This window comes from Plecotus auritus, assembly GCF_963455305.1.
Source record: "Plecotus auritus genome assembly, chromosome: 6".
Lineage (NCBI taxonomy): Eukaryota > Metazoa > Chordata > Mammalia > Chiroptera > Vespertilionidae > Plecotus > Plecotus auritus.
The window spans coordinates 127,641,016-127,659,959 of record NC_137773.1 but is presented as its reverse complement, the minus strand read 5'-3'; the positions used below and the strand labels follow the sequence as shown (position 1 = coordinate 127,659,959).

Genomic DNA, 18,944 nt, shown 5'->3' with positions numbered 1-18,944 from the left:
AGATTGATTCTGGGAATGAAGAGCTGGTTAAATATTACCAAAAAAACTCAGTGAATTCAGAACATTATTATTAAAGGTATTGCTTAAAAAATCAAAAATGTTGCAAAGCAAAATAGCACCTATTCATAATCCCCACTCCCCAAAGAAAAACTCAGCAAACTAAAAGTATAAAGCATCCTCTTTAACTTGATCAATGTTATCAGAAACCTATACCATTTCTATTTAATATTAAAAACTTAGAAGCTTTACCATTAAAGAATACAGCATGATGAATCCCTGTAGTGCTAGAGTACAAAACTATGGAGGTCCTGACCAACACAGTAAAGCAAAATACATAAGGGTTGAAAAGAGGCAAAACTGGCATTACCAGCAGATAAAGATGTAGCCAACCTAGAGAAATGGTTCACCGATTATTAGACCTTAAAGAGTTCTGCCGTGTGGCCGGATACAAGTTCACCATGTGAAAATCAACTGAAACCAAACAGAAAATGCCATGAGTCCATTCTCAGTAACAAACTCTAAATCTAAAACACCTAACAGTTAACCCAGAATGAAACTAGCCAGGTCTATGACGAAAACTATAAACTCTAATTGAGAGCATTAAAAAATATGCTGTAGCAATTAGTTACCCATGGGAAAAATAACAATTCACACCTTACCTTACACCAAAACCAGAATAAAATTCAGATGAATTCATTAAATGTGAAAACAATGTAAAATACTGGACTAGACAAAGCATTCTCAAACAAGATTCCAAAAAAGCCAAAAGTGAGAATATGATCAACTTGATTACATCTAAACTTCAGTACAACATAAACAACCATAAACAATGTGAACAGAAACAAGAAATTGGAAAAAAATACTTGCAACATGTGCCATAGGTAATGTATAATAACTTCTGTGAATCTATTTAAAAGAGACAAACCTATTAGAGAAATGTCCAAAGTATATTAATAGTCAGTTTCCAAAGAGGAAATATAGATGGTCAATAAGCAAAAAGATATTCAACTTCCCTGATAATCAAGAAATACAAATGAAAACAATAGTAAGATACAGTTTTTCACCCACCGGATTGGCAAAAGAATTAAACTTTAAATTGATGAGGAAAGCCCTAGCTAGTGTTGCTCGGTGGTTACAGCATAGGCCCACGCATCAAAGGGTCCGATTCCTGGTCAAGGGCATGTGCCTGGGATGCAAGTGCCCTGGTGGGGTGGGTATGGGAAGCAACCAATCGATGTGTCTCTCTCACATCGATGTTTTTCTCTTTCTCCCCACCTCCCCCTTCCATGCTCACTAATCAGGTGAGGATTAACCAAAAAATTAATTAAATGATGAGGAAAAACAAATATTCTCATGCCGGGATAAGTGTAAACATGTAATAACCACTTGGGAGAGAAATTGGCAATATCTTGAAAACGGAAACAGGCATACCTGTGACCCAGCTCTTCTCCACATGGCTCCTCTTCCGATGCACACAAGATACACACGTAACCCTAAATGTTCGTCCTTGGGCGATGAGTGAGTCTGGTACGCCTATAGCAGAGGAAAGAATGAGCTGGTTGAAGTGCACTGACATACTGACATCTGGAAGGCTGCATCCAAAATTGCAACCGTTTTTATCTGTGGATACTTTACCTCTACAGTTGGAGTGATGGTTAAGAGGACATTGGTCTTATTTGTATTAAAGATGTAAAAGTCTGTCATGTTTTAATTTCATGTAAGAATGCAGGAACTGCATATTTAATCGTTTTTAACAGAACAGCGAACACATGGCGTCTATGTTCTAGTCTCATTTGTACCAGAAACACCACCTTGAACAACTGTATTTAATCCTCTGTTTGCTCATCATTAGTGTGGAAACTGTGTGTCACAGTTCATAGAAAAATGAAGCTGCCAGCCTGGTGAAAAGTCGTCTTCTTCCAAGACTTTTTTAAGCAAAGAGAACCATATTTTTCAACGAATTTTATAGAAGATGCCCTCATTTAGGAAGTTTAGTGCCCAAAATAATTACTTAATATGGAACTTGTTTTGAGAATTCTCTGATTGCATTTGAGCATTGTATTTCCATTTTTATTCATATTTTGTAAGTTCAATTTAGCTGTTTGGGATTGTTCAAAAAAACACTTGTAGAGCCTTTCACCTTTCTACTTGTTCAATGGCTTACAGTTAAAGTTCTGATATTATTGTTCCTACCATATTATCTAACCCATCCCGACATCAGATCTTCTTTCTCCAAAGTCTAATTTTGAACTTCTCCTTTCATCTTAAACATCAAGCTAAGTATCTGATAAAATCAGTTTGGAAGGTTTCACACTCATAAACAAATGTCATCTTTAAGGTTTAGCCTCTAAATCTCTTCCCCTGTCCAGTATTTCATTCATTTTTGTGTTCTAGAGTAAGTGTCAATACAGTCTACTTAGCTTCTATGAAAATATGTGAGGGTCATTCCAGCCCCTTAGTAGATCTGAACTAGCATTTTCTTTCTTCCCGAGGTATGGAGCGGTTTCAGCAGGAATGCTGTGTGCCCTCACCACCTTGTCCCAGCAGCTAGAGAATGAAAACGCCGTGGATGTTTTCCAGGTTGCAAAAATGATCAATCTTATGAGGCCTGGAGTTTTCACAGACATTGTAAGTACTCTGCTTATTTATGAAGACTATACCACATCAGTCAAAACTCAGGCTGTGGAGCAGTGGTTCTCAACTGGGGGTGATTTGGGCTCCCTCCCCATCCCCAGGGGACATTTGGCAATGTCAAGAGACTTTTTTGGTTGTCACGACTAGAGTTGGAGAGAAGTGCTCTGGCGTCCAGTCAGTCCAGGGATGCTGCTGAGCATCCTGCAGTGAATAAGCAGACCTCCAAGACAAAGAATCATCTGGCCCAAACTGTCAGTGGTGCTGGGGTGGAGAAACTCTGCTTTCTAGGGTATAGGGTTCTCTAGTTACAATAGGCGGATATCCTGTTATCTTAATTAGCTCTCAGCAGAAATCTAAAGGATGTGAAGAAAGCACATGTCTTGGTTATAAAGAATTCATGTGATTTTTTAGACAGCATAAATGTCCATTCCTGTTTCTCTAGTATGTTTTTACATTTCTAATTAGTATTCCTGCCGTAGATGAAATGCCTAAGCTGCCCTCTGGCTCACGCCGTCTTCCTCTTGTTTTTCAGGAACAATACCAGTTTGTCTATAAAGCAATGCTCAGCCTGGTCAGCACTAAAGAAAATGGAAACGGTCCCATGGCAGTGGACAAAAATGGTGCTGTTCTCATTGCAGATGAATCGGACCCTGCCGAGAGCATGGAATCTCTGGTGTGACTGCGACCCTGCCAGGGCACCTAATTTGTAAAACTTCTGAAGACTGAGAACTTTTTTGAGGCCTTTTTTGCCAGACTCTAGGTTATACAATAACCCAGTTACTTTTTTACACTGATAAAAGTTTTGATATTTATTTTTTGCCATTTTATGTCTTAATGGTATCCTACTGAGCATTTGCACCTCTGTTCATTCCCCACCCCCCCACCTACCCCCGTGAAACGCAATTTGACCTAGTTTGCACTATATGATCAGTGTTACTGCCTATAATCTAATACTAAAGCAAACCCTGGTGTGACATTCCGTAACAACATACATGCTACTTTTTTAGTTCAGTACAGTGAAGGTCTTTGTTATGACAGTGAATCTTGGTTCTATTATTATTGCTAAAGCAGTTACATTCTACTAGCAGGCAATGCTGTATTTTTCCTCAGCCCTCCTCTGCTATTTTTTTTTAGACATTGTTCAATACTGTATGCCTTCTATATTTTAGTGGATGAGCATTGTTTTCTTTTAAAGAATAGTAGGTTGTTGGGAGCTACTAAGAAGGTTGGTCAACCTCATGGCCTTGAAACAGTTCCATGGATGATGGGGAAGACATCCATTAAGAAATTAGAAGGTTTCAAAGTTGCTTCATGTGAACATCACCTATTAGTTACAAACGTATATTCATAGCTTAAAAATGCCCAACTGTGTCAAAATAAAGGATATCTCTGTATTACAGTTTTCACAATAGCTATGTGGACAGTGTGTGTTATTTCCATTTGACTCTGAAATAGCTCCACCCTAAAAGCAGGGCTATCTTTTACAGTAGAGAGATGGCAATATTTTACACAACTTCATTAAGAAACCCTTTAGTGACTCTCCATTAATGTTTCTTGGTTTATAATACCATACCTCACGGCAGGTGGAATATGAACATTTTTGCAGGTGTGTAATTTTGAAACTAGTCCTTAAAATTCCTATTACTCATATAGCAATCTAATAAAAACTACCTATCTAGTTAACATTCTTTTCTTTCCTTTTTTTTTTGCCAAACGTTTAATGATAAATCTCATAATTACATACATTCTTCTACTTAGGATTAGAATGAAAATACTGAATTAGCAAAAGTCTTAGGACCATCTAGACTCCCACATGTGGACAAATCAGATTTGGAGAGAGGAAAATAGAATCTTGGATAAAACGTGATACCTACATTTTCAAATAGCTTTTAAAAGAGAGATACGGTTTTGTATGTTTTTGTGTAGTTTAGCCTCAAGAACAGACATAACGTCAGTAAAAGAGGCTGATGATCATCAAACAGAACCCAGGGCCTAGCCTCTGGAGCCACATTCACCCCACTGTACATAATGGGAAAATTGGGAACATTATGAGGAATTTTCAGTTCCGTTAGAAAAAAATAACCTAGCTACTGAGATCTGTTTCTCCTAGTGCTTGTTTGCTTTCGAGGGACAACTTCTGTCAGGAGTGAAATCATGGCCAGAACTGGACCTGTTAAGAAAAAAAGTGGGTTTTGATTATTTTTTATGTCAATAAACTTCAACAAAAAGTCCCCATTAATGATCATCAGCACTGAGGTCCTATTTCTCTTGCACTGGCTTTCCATGAAGTTTGTCAGAACAGTGCTGAAGGGCCAAAGCCCCTAAGCAGAGAGAGGTCACAGGCCAAGCCCAGGAGTTCTAATGCATAGGCCCAGTCAATGGAGTTCTCATGAACTATGTAATTTTCAGGGCTAGGTTAATCTCATCTATCACATAGATTCAGCAACATAGAATAGTCCTTGAGAAAAGATGTGAAAATGAGCCAAGTTTGCTAACTTTGTGCTAGATGATTAAGACACCTTTACAGTCCCCCTGCTCCCATCAGAGGTGACACAAGGAAGCTCTACCTAACACTCAAGAATAAAGCTTGAACACTGAAGCACTACAACTGCCGGAAGGCCACAGGGAATTGGGAAGGGAAAGATTTCATATCATGAGCTAGATCATTGTAGTCAATTAAGTAGGTCACTTTGGCTGTATAGAGTATTGACATGAGTTAACTACAGTAGTTGGCACAGTGGACTTGACTTTCAGAAGTAATGTTCAAGTTGGGGTTCATGATCCCTCAGTAATTTTTTCTTAATATAAAAGTCAACATTGGTTAGGAGACACACAGCAAGTATTCCCTTCTGTGCTATTTACAGAGGTCTCAATTCATGGAACTGCACACCCTCCAACACAATTCTGTGACCCTCTCTTATATGGCCATCAGAATCATGATAAAAGAGATAGCTAGTAAATAGAATAGAGACATTACAAGGATGGTTTAGAAGTTCTCTGTGAGCCAGTTGTTGATTTACAGCGGGCTTGAACCAAAGTCTACAAATCCTGACCCGCTGAACTAGGAGCAATTGCTATTTGCCCATCTTGCCAAAGCGATCCAAGCATACTTCACTGAGGACAGTGATATGCAGCAGTTCCTCACTTGCACCACAGAGTGTACCTGCCTATTCTTCATTTGTTTTTGGTAGAAGCATGCTTGCAGCTTTTCCGGGGCAGAGCTTCAAAGATGGCATTTTCTTTGAAACATAAGCACATTGCTTAACAAGGTTATCACCACTGCACTCGGGGAAAGGAAATAGCTTTTGCAAATTAATGTGTGCTATTTTGTAAAATAAGCATATTGGGTATATGACTTTAGCTCTAGGTAAACAGAATGTGCACATCATACAAAATTGAATTGCAATGACCAGGCCAAGTGCCTGTGCTGGACATCAGAGGAAAGACACCTTATTTCCATCAGGAGAACTCTCTTGCATCCAAAAGCCACAATATCTTTTTTATATACAAAAAGTTAACGTCTGAATTTCAGGAAGAATAAGATCAATTGAATTGGTTATCTGAATTTTTATTCATTGGAGCTTTTAGTCTATTTCAAGTTGGAGAGTCCAGCAAGGTCAGAGAAGGTAATGGTATTCAAGGTCTGGCTGTTGGGAGTTTTTAGCCCAGAGTGACATATTTAAATCAACTAACCTTAATTATTTCTTAATGACACAGCACAATTGCCTTGTTATGAATTTTTTCTTGAATGCTTACTGTATTTAAAAATTAAAATATAGTACCAATTTACCAAAGATACATAGTACTAATTCAAAGCAAAAAAATAAATAAAAGAAACCCAAACTCATCATAATTTAAGAAATAATAATAAAAATGTAGTTTGTCTTAAGAATTTAGCAGTTATACTGGAAAATGCATTTCAACTCCTTATGTTCCAAAGTTTATGTTCCAATGGTGTCAGTGAATTTTTATATGAAGGGAAATGCCTTTTTTTTTTAACAGCTGTAATTTCACTTACCCCTTTGCACTTTCCCTGAACATCTTGCCACTTAACATCCAATATTGGCTTTACTTATCTCTAGAAAGAAGGCATGCTACAAATAGGAAGGAATTGTAATAATGATATTTGGCCTCTACTTTGTCTTAGCTGTTAAACTGTTTTTAGTATTTTTGTTAAATATTTGCAAAGGGAAGAATTTTCTACAGAGGATAATTAATTTCAAGAAAAATATCTTGAGTTTTAAGAAATAAACATCTCCAGAAAAGGAGACAGCCGATTTTATAAAATGTCGCAACTCTCCAACATTTGGGGTAGTGACTCTTTTGTTAAGACATTTGAAACTAGCAAGCAGCCATTGTTTCTAAAAACTAAAAACAAACAAAAAAAAATCACTTAGCCTTCATGTTGATTCGTGTTTCTTTCACTTCACTTTGAAATAGCTAAACACATTAAGACTGTAAATATTTTGTTGCTTGGATAAGCATCTTCTGGGAACTTTGTATCTATGGTATATAATCATAGAATTTTATATTTTCATATAAAGCTAATTTTTTTCTAGTTTCAACTCCGTCACAGTTTTGTTTTTGATTTTTTTTTGGGGGGGGGTGGTTTGTGTGTGGTGGATATGTGAATTCAATTTTCTGTGTATTGAAGTAGAAAGAATCATCTTTGCATTCCAAAAGAATCTAACATGTGTTATTTCTTTGAGGCAGTGATTGTGACAGTTGGGTTAATTTTTTTTTTTATTCCATTGACCATTTGTGCAAAGGAATTAGACATAGTCACTGAAGACATTTGCTGCATTGACCCATTTGGAAAAAGTGTTTTGGGGTTTTTTCATTTGTTCCAGGGGGAGGGGTTTTGTAACCTGAAATTTTTCCCTTTTACTTCTGTTTAAAACTATATCAAATCATTCTATTATAGTGTTATTTAATATGTAAATTGTATTGCTATACATAAAATAAAGTATGGTTTTTGATGTATTCATTAGTGATGAGCATTTCTATGAAAATATCTATATCAAATAAAAAAAAATCAGGTTACTAGTCTCCCTTAACAAATCACATTTACACCCACTGACCCTTCATCTTAGTTTCCATGTTAATACAATGAATATTAGGAGTCTTTACACAGCCAGAAAGCCAAAAAGAAATGTCTTTTCTGAGTTTTTCCTCCTTTAAAGACTAAAAATGACAAAGTTTTAGCTGCATATTGAATTAAACTGTTTTCACTTTATGAGTCTGCTAAGAAGTACTATTTTCCCCAGTGTATTGACTACAGTTGTAACAACTTCTCCCTCTTAATATTTACTGTGAGGATGAAGACTGGAAAGACTTGGAGAATCTGAAATATATATGATCAGTACAATCGCTTCTACTTACAAGGAATTTTGACATTTCCAAATAGGGGGACCCGAAACTGGCAGCTTTAAACCATCATTCTTTTTTAACCTTAGGTGGCCCCACATTCAGGAATTCAACTCTTAATACCACGGTTCCAATTTTTCTTTCCATAGAGATTAAAGAGCTGATATTTCATTCCCCCTAAGTCAGTGGTTAGCAAACTCATTAGTCAACAAAGCCAAATATCAACAGTACAACAATTGAAATTTCTTTTGAGAGCCAAATTTTTTAAACTTAAACTTCTTCTAACGCCACTTCTTCAAAATAGACTCACCCAGGCTGTGGTATTTTGTGGAAGAGCCACAATCAAGGAGCCAAAGAGCCGCATGTGGCTCGCAAGCCACGGTTTGCTGACCACTGCCCTAAGTAATGGAACTTAAGAAATAATGTTTTAATAGTTTCCAGTGCTGTCTGGAAGAAAGACCAATTTCAGCACACACAAAAAAAATGAATCTCTGATGATATAACCCTAGTCTTCCTCAAACTACACTCATTGGGACTCCACATGTGCTGAAACTGGGTAACAGATGGAGAGGAGTAGCAGTTAGTTGCCTTTTTCAGGTGAGGCATGTACTCTCCAGTTCACCAGAGTCTTCATCTCTTCCATCACCTGTGTCTGCCCATCATCAGTCATTTAAACCTGCTTGGATCCTATGAGCAGTTGCATAAGAATTTTGAGACCATTTTCCACCACCAACAACCAAGAGCAGCAGAAGAATTTATATTGGTCTTGCATCACAATCCTAGGAAGCAGCATGGGCGAACGGGGTTCCCACATTCCTAATTACTTCTTTAAAATATAATATTATATATATATATATATATATATATATATATATATATATATATATATATATATGAGGCCTAGTGCACGGAATTCGTACACGGGGGGAGGGGGGTGCTCTCCTCAGCCCAGCGTGCATCCTCTTCAATCTGGGACCCCTTGAGGGATGTCCAACTGCCCGTTTAGGCCCGATCCCGGTCTGGGCCTAAACAGGTAGTCGGACATCCCTCTCACAATCCAGGACTGCTGGCTCCCAACCACTCGCCTGCCTGCCTACCTGATTGCCCCTAACCACTTCGGCCTGCCAGCCTGATCACCCCCTAACTGCTCCCCTGCCAGCCTGATCAACGCCTAACTATACTCCCCTGCCGGCCTGGTCACCCCCAACTGCCCTCCCCTGCTGTCCCGGTCACCCCCAACTGCTCTCCCCTACAGGCCTGGTCCCCCCACCAACTGTCCTCCCCTGCAGGCCTGATCGCCCCCAACTGCCCTCCCCTGCTGGCCATCTTGTGTCCACATGGTGGCGGCCATCTTGTGTGTTGGAGTGATGGTCAATTTGCATATTACATCTTCATTATATAGGATATATATATAGATTTCAGAGAGAAAGGAGAGGGAGAGAGATGGAAACATCAATAATGAGAGAATCATTGGCTGCCTCCTACATGCCCCACACTGGAGATCTAGCCTGCAACCTGGGCATGTGCCCCAACCAGGAATCAAATCATGACCTGGTTCACAGATCAATGCTCAACCACTGAGCCATGCCAACTGGGCCCTAATTACTTCAAAGTCCACCCAAGATGGTTCCATGAAACAGCAGCTCTGACTGTTCAAAATAACTGACAAATCAATTTTCTACTCCAGTGGTCGGCAAACATGTGGCTCTTTGGCCCCTTGAATGTGGCTCTTCCACAAAATACCACAGCCTGGGTGAGTCTATTTTAAAGAAGTGGCATTAGAAGAAGTTTAAGTTTAAAAAATTTGGCTCTCAAAAGAAATTTAAATCGTTGTACTGTTGATATTTGGCTCTGTTGACTAATGAGTTTGCCGACCACTGCCCTACTCCATGGCTTTGCTGTCCAGAATATAACCCTAGACTAGGAAGCTTCATCTCTGCTACCAAGAACGGGGCAAAGAAACAAGAGTGCAAAGAGCCACTAACCCAAAACTCCATTTTCTGACAGTGACTTTAGACTGTTGAGAACTTTAAGATTTAAGAACAAGTCATTATTCAACATGTCTGGATTCAGAGACATGCTATTTCACCAACACAGGCAGAAATGAAGCATAAGTCACCAGAAGGTAGGAACTAGGAGTCGGGTACCAGCCTGGTAAAATTGGCTTTTGTGATTATGAAGTTTGCCAGAAAGATAGACCAGCAGTTTATCTGAATTTAATAATCATGTTGCTTAAAAATTGAAATATAGGAAATTGACTGACTTGTGGTAATTTGAAATAATGTAATTGGTATCTTTTCTTCCCTTCCCCATACTATTTCTGCATGGTGTAAAGTTAGGATTGGAGGCAACAACCTTGCAGAGCTCAGGAGAATGTTCTAAATAGTAGATATCTTGAGCATTTCATTAGAATTCATTCCATAAGCATTTGCTAAATGTCTACCACAGGCCACATGTTAGCTATACTCTGTACAGAATGTGAACTTGTTGGCAAAGGCACTTCAAAAGTCAGATGAGGCAAAGATTACAATTGAATCTTAAAAATTAATTCTTCAATTTATGCAAAGATATTTATTTCGTACAATAGTAGAGATGAGCAAACAAGTAAAGCCTATAACCATGGATGTTACCTAACTTATAGACTGTGCTCCCCAAATTCTGCATTAAATTTGTTACACCTGGAATTCATTTCCTTATAGGGAAAAAAAAATGTTGAAGAATGAGGACTACGGGATCAAACAGCCAAGGGTTCCAGTCAGTTCTGCCACTTTCTGGGCAGAATTGCCCAGTAATTTACTGGGTGATTCGGGATAAGTTACTTCACTGCTTTATGTGTGATTTGCATCAGCTTGAAAATAGAGAAATGAATGTTTACCGCATTGGATTGCTGTGAGCAGTGAATGAGAAGATGCATGCAAAGCTCTTGGGAGAGTCAATATTAGCCATTATAATTATCCTATAATCTTTATTTTTTAATTGCTTAGCAGACCTCTTGTCAATCATGAAACAAAAAGTCAACTACCTAACTTGCCCAATTAAATAGTAATATTGAGATATTCCCTTCACTGATGAGAAAACTCACTGCATCAAATTAGATGCAAGGCAGGTGAATGGGGATGAATCCTTATATTCTGTCCAGAAACAAGTGTGGCAGAAGCACAAATGGACAACCATACACAGTGCCCTAAGCTTTAGTATTTCTCTTCTAATGATTTAAATATCTCAGTGTATTTAAAAAAAAAGCTTCATAATTTCAGAAAAGTGAAACAATTATATTTGCTACTGTCAAACACCAAGCACAGAATATTGTATAGTACTATGAAAGAGATGAACTTTGTTTCTATTGCTAGTTTGTTGTTTGTTTGTTTGTTTGTTTGTTTTACAGAAAGGAAGGGAGAGGGAGAGTTAGAAACATCGATGAGAGAGAAACATCAATCAGCTGCCTCCTGCACCTCCTACTGGGGATGTGCCCGCAATCAAGGTACATGCCCTTGACCAGAACCAAACCTGGGACCTTTAAGTCCACAGGCTGACGCTTTATCCACTGAGCAAAACCGGGTAGGGCTCCAGACAATTTTTATATCCTGCATCATCTCTCACTGCATGAAATATATTGCTGTTATTATCAACCATCACTGTTCCTCCCCCTAGAGTTAGCCTCTTTAACTATTGCGAAGAAGGGAGTGCCATAATTCGAAATATTTCCTGTTGGTAAAGCCCATAAAGTACGTTATTTCAGAGTATCTCACTACATAAGTAAGATCATCTGTTCCCTCTGCCAAAGCTTTATTGATTGAAGAAAGAAAGAATTAGAATAAATAAATTAAGGTTACTTATCTTAGAACTCTTGGTACTTTAATAATAAATTAAAATATATATTCCAATATTTAACATGTTTATGACTCATGAATCCTATAAATGTTTTAAAATTGATCATTTAAAAATAATATGGGATGGGCTATTAGAATACTAGATTTTAAAAATATTTTTATATGGAAAGATGGACAATAAAACTGAACTTATTAATATGGCTTATTAAGACACCTCTTATTGATATAAAATTCGCACATTGCCTAAAAATATGTAAACTGGATTCTGTGTCAGAACATCCCAGCAGGTGGCATAATATTCTTTACTTTTAAACTTTCACCATACTAATAATCAGATGTCTTCCATTAGATAGAGAAAGCATTTCCTGTTTCTTCCCTTCGTTTCACTTCTTAAATGCCTCATGTGGATGCATGCATGTGAGCACCCAGATTACACAGTTCCAAAATCATCCCTTGGCTTTTAAAAATTCTCCCAGTCTTTAAAAAAGTGATAAGGAGTCCTTGCTATTCTTAAAAGGATTTAGGCCTGAGGATTTGAAGATGGTGGCATAGGTAAATACCTATACTCGCTGCCTCTCACAACCACATCAAAATTACAACTAAAAGGCAGAACAACTACCACCCAGAACTGTGGGAAGGCTGGCTGAGTGGAAGTTCCACAACTAGAGAGGTGAAGAAAGCGCATTGAGACTGGTAAGAGGTGCGAAGGCGCAGAAAGTGCTGGCATCTGGATGTGCTGCTCTTTTAATCGGGAGGAAGATACAAGCTCCCGCTTGCTCTGAACTCCGGTTCTAGGCAAGACTCTGGGGGACCTAGGCACATACGGGGAGAAACTGGATTGTCTGGCATCAGGACAGGAATGCGAGGGCGGCTTTCTCTCAGAGGTACACGCAGTGATCATTGTTCCTGCATGGAGGTGCGAGACAGGGAGACCCAGGGACCTCTCCAGTGCAGGGTTGACTGGCAGCCATTGCTGTTTGCTCTGCCCTGGTGATTCCCAGAGACCCTGCCCCACCTAATTTACAACCCCACCCAAGCTGTGCACAGTGGCTTTTGCATATGAATGGCCTGTCCTTTCTCCACCTAAAACCTGTCAAACTGCAGCTGGGTCAGAGAGCCCCAGAGCTTCCAAAAAAAGGCCCAAGGCCTAGTGGCAGCAGTTGCTTCACAGATGGGCCTCGTCTGGGCACTTCCAAACCCCATACAAAGAGGAGGAATCTGCAGATGTCTCTGTAGCTCCTGCTGGGTGGCCCCAGACAGTGGCTGACCTTGCACCTCCTTGGAGATCCAAGAGCCAGTGTACCCAGTGGTCAGAGTGAGAACATACCGGATGACAACTCTTCATATCCATAAGAGACACACTCAAGAGGCAGACTCAGTGAGCACCAAAGCCCCAATGAAGCAAGTCCTGCCCCATAAGGGTGTCTCCTGTGCAACAGATCTTCCAGTGTAGACACAGCTGGTCATCACAGCCAATTGGCCTGGAGGTCAATTCCTCCCAGTGATACCAACAGCAATCAAGGGTTAACTACAACAAGACTGTACAAACAGCCCACAAAGGGGTGCTGGGGAGGCTGAGCCACTGGGCCCTATAGGACACCTACCACACAAGGCCACTCTATCAACTCAAGGAGACTTAGCATCTACCCAGTACATAGAAACAAACACAGGGAAGCAGCCAAAATGTGGAAACAAAGAAACAAGTCACAAATGAAATAAATAGATGAAAGCAAAATACTGGATATATAGAGTTCAAAACCACGGTTATAAGGTTACTCAAAAATCTTCTAGAAACCTCCGAGAAATTTAGTGAGACCCTCAAGGATATGAAAAAGGACCAATCAGAAATTGAGCATACACTAACTGAAATAAAGAATAATATACAAAGATTCAACAGCAGACTAGAGGATCCCAAGAATCAAGTCAAAGATTTGAAATACAAAGAAGCAAAAAACACCCAACTGGAAAAGCAAAAAGAATCCAAAACTATGAAGATAGTGTAAGGAGCCTCTGGGACAACTTCAAGTGTACCAAAATCCAAATTATAGGGGTGCCAGAAGAAGAGAGAGAGCAAGATATTGAAAACCTATTTGAAGAAATAATGACAGAAAACTTCCTCTACCTGGTGAAAGAAAGAGACTTACAAGTCCAGGAAGCACAGAGAACTCCAAACAAGAGGAATCCAAAGAGGACCACACCAAGACACATCATAATTAAAATGCCAAGAGCAAAAGACAAAGAGAAAATCTTAAAAGCAGCAAGAGAAAAACAGTTAGTTACCTACAAGGGAGTACCCATACGACTGTCAGCTGATTTCTCAACAGAAACTATGCAGGCCAGAAGGGAGTGGCAAGAAATATACAAAGTGATGAATAGCAAGAACCTATAACCAAGATTACTCTACCTAGCAAAGCTATCATTTAGAATTGAGGGTCAGATAAAAAGAGCTTCACAGACAAGAAAAAGCTAAAGGAGTTCATCACCACCAAACCAGTATTATATGAAATGCTGAAGGGTATTCTCTAAGAAGAGGAAGAAGAAGAAAAAGGTAAAGATAAAAAATTTTGAGCAACAAAGTGACAACAAATACATAACTATCAACAAGTGAACCTAAAAATCAAATGAATAAAAAACGTGATGAACAGAACAGACTGGTGAATGTAATAGAATCAGGGGCATGGAAAGGGAGTAGAATGACAATTCAAGGGTGGGGGGAGGGATTGTGGGGGGTGCGGGAAGAGATTGGACAAAGAGCTTACACCTATGGATGAGGTCAGTTGGGAGGTGGGGGAAGGCCTAGAGTGGGGTGGAAACCAGGTGTAGGGGAGCTATGGGGGGAAAAAGAGGAACATCTGTAATAATCTGAACAATAAAGATTGAAAAAACAGAAGAAGAAAAGGATTTAGGCCTAAATATCTCCTCAAATTCAGAACACTGACACCCTGGCTGGTATGGCTCGGTTGGCTGGAGCATCGTCCCCTACACCAAAGGTTGGTGGGTTCAGTTCCCAGTCAGGGCACATACCCAGGTTGCAGGTTCAATCCCCAGTCGGGGTGTGCATGCAGGAGGAGGCAACCAATCAATGTCTGTCTGTCTGTCTGTCTGTCTGTCTCTCTCTCCCTCTCTCCCTCCCTCTCTCTAAAATAAAAATGATAAAATTAAAATTCTGAACACTGGGGAAAACATAAAACACTGTAGTAGCTAACCTCACCCTCATCTCCCTCAAGAGCTCCCCTTTTGCTCAGTGTTATAAAATTTTTCTGTGTTAGATTCATAAGTTACCCAAGTCTTAAGAGTGTGCACCAAAACAAGTGGATTATGATTACTCTGCTGGCAGTGGCTGTAGTCTACTTTTAGCATCCCTATCATATTTTCTATTTATTAAACACTAGAGGTCCAATGCACAAAATTCATGCAAGAGTAGGCAGGCCTTCCTTCCCTAGGCTGCTGGCACTGGCTTCCCTCTGGCTTCCAGGACCCGGGCTTCCTTCGCAGCCCTGGCTGCATCCAGAAGGTCGTCTGGTCTAATTAGCATATTATGCTTTTATTATTATAGATAACCCCCAGTGGAAGGCATGGTTTTGTACATTGTAAAACATTCCAAATAGGAATACAGATAGCCTCTAGAACTTTATGATTTACTATGACACCTTCTCTGACAACTGAGTAAGGTGATTACATAAGAAAACTTCAAGGATTTGGGGTTGCCCTATTCTAATAATTCAGGAAAAAGTCAATAATCTTTAACATCTGAAAGTCACACTCTTTACCTCCCCCTTGTTACAGCAGAAGTGTCCTTGCTCCTATGTAAGGCCAACCATTCTATCTCCCATTACTTATAGATGGCCCATGCCTTCTTGTCCTCCTGAGAACTTCATTTGTGTAACTAGCCCTCCTTTCACTTGAATGAAAAACTTATCTTTCTCTACTGAATCATTCATTTTGGTATATAAATATGCTCTATTATCACCAACTTAGAAAAATCTCGATACCAAGACGCCTTTGACTCCCATCTCATTTTGGCGTTTCACTCTGACCATAAATCTTCTTGATAGAGTAGTCTATAATCACAAGATACATTCCTTTCTTCCATTCTCTCAATCTGTTTAGATTGGGGTTTCATCATCATTATCCACAGTTCTTTTTTTTAAATATGTTTTTATTGATTTCAGAGAGAAAGGGAGAGGGAGAATTAGAAACATCAATGATGAGAGAGAACCATCAATCGGCTGCCTCCTGCACACCCCCCACTGAGGACTAAGCCCGCAACCCAGGCATGTGCCCCTGACCAGAATCGAACCCGGGACCTTTCAGTCCGAAGGCCAACGCTCCATCCACTGAGCCAAACCAGCTAGGGCTTATCCAGCACCTCCTCCTTTCAGCACAAAACAAGTATTTACACACCAACCACTAGGTACAAGAAGGAGTTCTAGGTGCTAGGGATAAATAAAGTAGTTCACAAAACAAAGTCTTTGACCTCATGAAACTTACAGTTGATAGACAACGAATAGATAAATAATATTTAATCTAATGTCAAGTATAAAGGCAAAGAAGAAAAGCTAAAATCAGAGAGGGGGACAGAGAGTAATGGGGTATGGCAGATAAAGTGGTCAGGCCTAACTACTGAGCAAAAAAACCACAAAATTTAGAAGTTGAAACATCTCTTCGTTTCTGTGATTTTTCTTGTGATATTTCCCTTACCTCACTTGTAAAAAGGTTCTGAGAACCACTTGGGGTCATGGAACTGTGGCCCCCTTAGGTACTTCTGGAAAGTAAAAATTACTCAGGGTGTGAAGGCAGGATTTTTCTCCTACCTCAACATCTTCTATTTCTCAAGCCTCCATTGTTGTATTTACTTCCTCATTGTATATCTCTAGTCCCAACCTATAACTGAACTAGATATTAATACCCAATTGAATATTTAACATCTCACTTTGTATGCCTAATAAGGATCCCAAACTTAACATGAAAAAAGCACAACTCTGATTTTTTTCCCCCCAACCTACTCCTTCCTCAGTCTTCTGCCATCTCAGGGGTGGGGAACCTTTTTTCTACCAAGGGCCATTTGGATATATCATCGTTCGCAGGACATACAAAATTATCAACTTAAAAATTAGTCTGCTATGTTTGGTCAAACATTTAATTAACTCACCTCTAGTGCTTTGGCAGGGCCAGACAAAATGATTTCTGCGGGCCAGACATTCCCAACCTCTGATATAAATAAACAGCAATAGCATCTACTCAGTCAGTCAAGCTAAAAACCTAGCTAGATATCTTGATTTCTGTTTATTTCCTGCAATTTAATAATAGGAACAATCCAACTTTAAACACAGGTAAAATGCTGAACAGGTTCTTCATCAAAGATGTTTGGTATCATTAGTCATCAAGTATATGCAACTAAAACCACAATGCAATATACTTATTAGAATCAGTGAACTTGAAGACAGGTTAATAGATGTGACCACAACAGAGAAAAAGAATGAACAAAAATGCTACAAAAATAATCCAAGTGCTGTGGGCAATATCAAATACTGTAACATGTATATTCTTGGAATTACAGAAGGAGAAGAAAGAAAAAAAGAAGTTGAAAAAATATTTCAGGAAATAAATGCCAAGATTTTCCTATATTGGTAACACTGAACTACAGATCCTAATGGCATAGAGAACACCAAGCAGGATGAATTTAAAAAAAAATTTAAAAAATCAAACCAATCACACCCAGGCATATCCTATTCAAAGTGCTGAAAACCAAAGTTAAAGAAGAAACCCAACACACACATTACCTAAGAGGGAGGGAGATAGGAATTACAGCTACCTTCTGGTCAGAAACCATGTAATAGAGTGACATATATAATGTGATGAAAGAAAAAAAAACTGTCAACCTAGAATTCAATATCCAGTAAACAGGTTATTCTTCCCAAATGATTTATGTAAATGGGTAGAATACATTTCTATTTAGAATCATACCCTTACACATATTTTTTTATTTTCCAAAATTTTTCAAAATCAACACTTGCTGTATATAAGTATGTTTTCCTGGTGACATTCCACAAATATGAGTTAATGATAACCTAGTTAAGAGTTGTTAATGAATTTTGTTTAGGGAAAAGCTTAGGAGATTAGTACAATCTCTATGTAAAATTACTGAACAAAAACTGAGTCAGCCTAGCCAGAGTGGCTCAGTTGGTTAAGTGTCATCTTATGCACCAGAAAGGTTGCTGGTTCGATTCCTGGTCAACCCAGTTGGGGCATGTACGGAAGGCAACAAATCAATGTTTCTCATTGATGTTTTTCTCTCTCTCTCCCTCTCTCTCTCTTTCTCTTTCTCCACCTCCCCTCTGGCCCTGTCCTCTCTCTAAGCATGTCTTTGGTGAGGATTTAAAAAAAAAAAAAAACTGAGTTAAAATTATCAAGTATGATAATTATATTATCATATTTATCTCTTAGATAAGATTATGTTGCTTTGTTAAAGACTGCAATAAACCACAGAACACTACATTCAGATTCACATCTACATTAGGCAACAACAGAAACAGAAATCAAAAAGGAAAAATTAAATCTATTACTGGAGAATAACCAGTGTGTCAACAAAAACTCACTTTAGAGTGTCCAAAGAAATCAAACTACTGTACATTGTTGAGTTTGCATCACGCAGACTATGTACAAACCACATGCAATATGGAGCAAAAGGGGTAAAAGAGAATATGTTTAACGACTATATTCAAAAACATTTTTAAAGAATGCAAGTGCAAAGCTCTGTTAATTAAGCTATCTTAAAAATCAACCAAATCTTCCTTAGAACACTTAATGGTTCTCTTTCTGAATCACAAAATGTCGCAGGGGTCCTCAAACTACGGCCCGCAGGCCACATGCAGCCCGCCGAGGACATTTATCCGGCCCACCAGGTGCCGCGGCCTGTCCTGCTTAGCAGCCGACTCGTCCCGGGCCCGCAGTGCGCATAGGAATTTGTTCATAGTTTTTTTTTTAAACTATAGTCCGGCTCTCCAACGGTCTGAAGGACAGTGAACTGGTCCCCTGTTTAAAAAGTTTGAGGACCCCTGGAAAGATATCTTCATCCCTCCCTTGTCTACTACCATTTATCTAACCTTATAC

General features: G+C 39.0%; 1 protein-coding gene across 1 annotated transcript in view; it reads left to right on the top strand.

Moving 5' to 3' along the window:
- The window catches only part of PTPRG (protein tyrosine phosphatase receptor type G), a 696,636-nt gene extending 690,190 nt beyond the window's left edge, over positions 1–6,446 (top strand). Inside the window, exons 28-29 of the mRNA XM_080675721.1 lie at positions 2,493–2,628; positions 3,167–6,446. Of these exons, the coding sequence (XP_080531847.1) occupies positions 2,493–2,628; positions 3,167–3,313 (283 nt within the window). The 3' untranslated portion in view covers positions 3,314–6,446. The remainder of the gene's footprint in view (positions 1–2,492; positions 2,629–3,166) is intronic.
- The last annotated feature ends 12,498 nt before the right edge of the window (positions 6,447–18,944 follow it).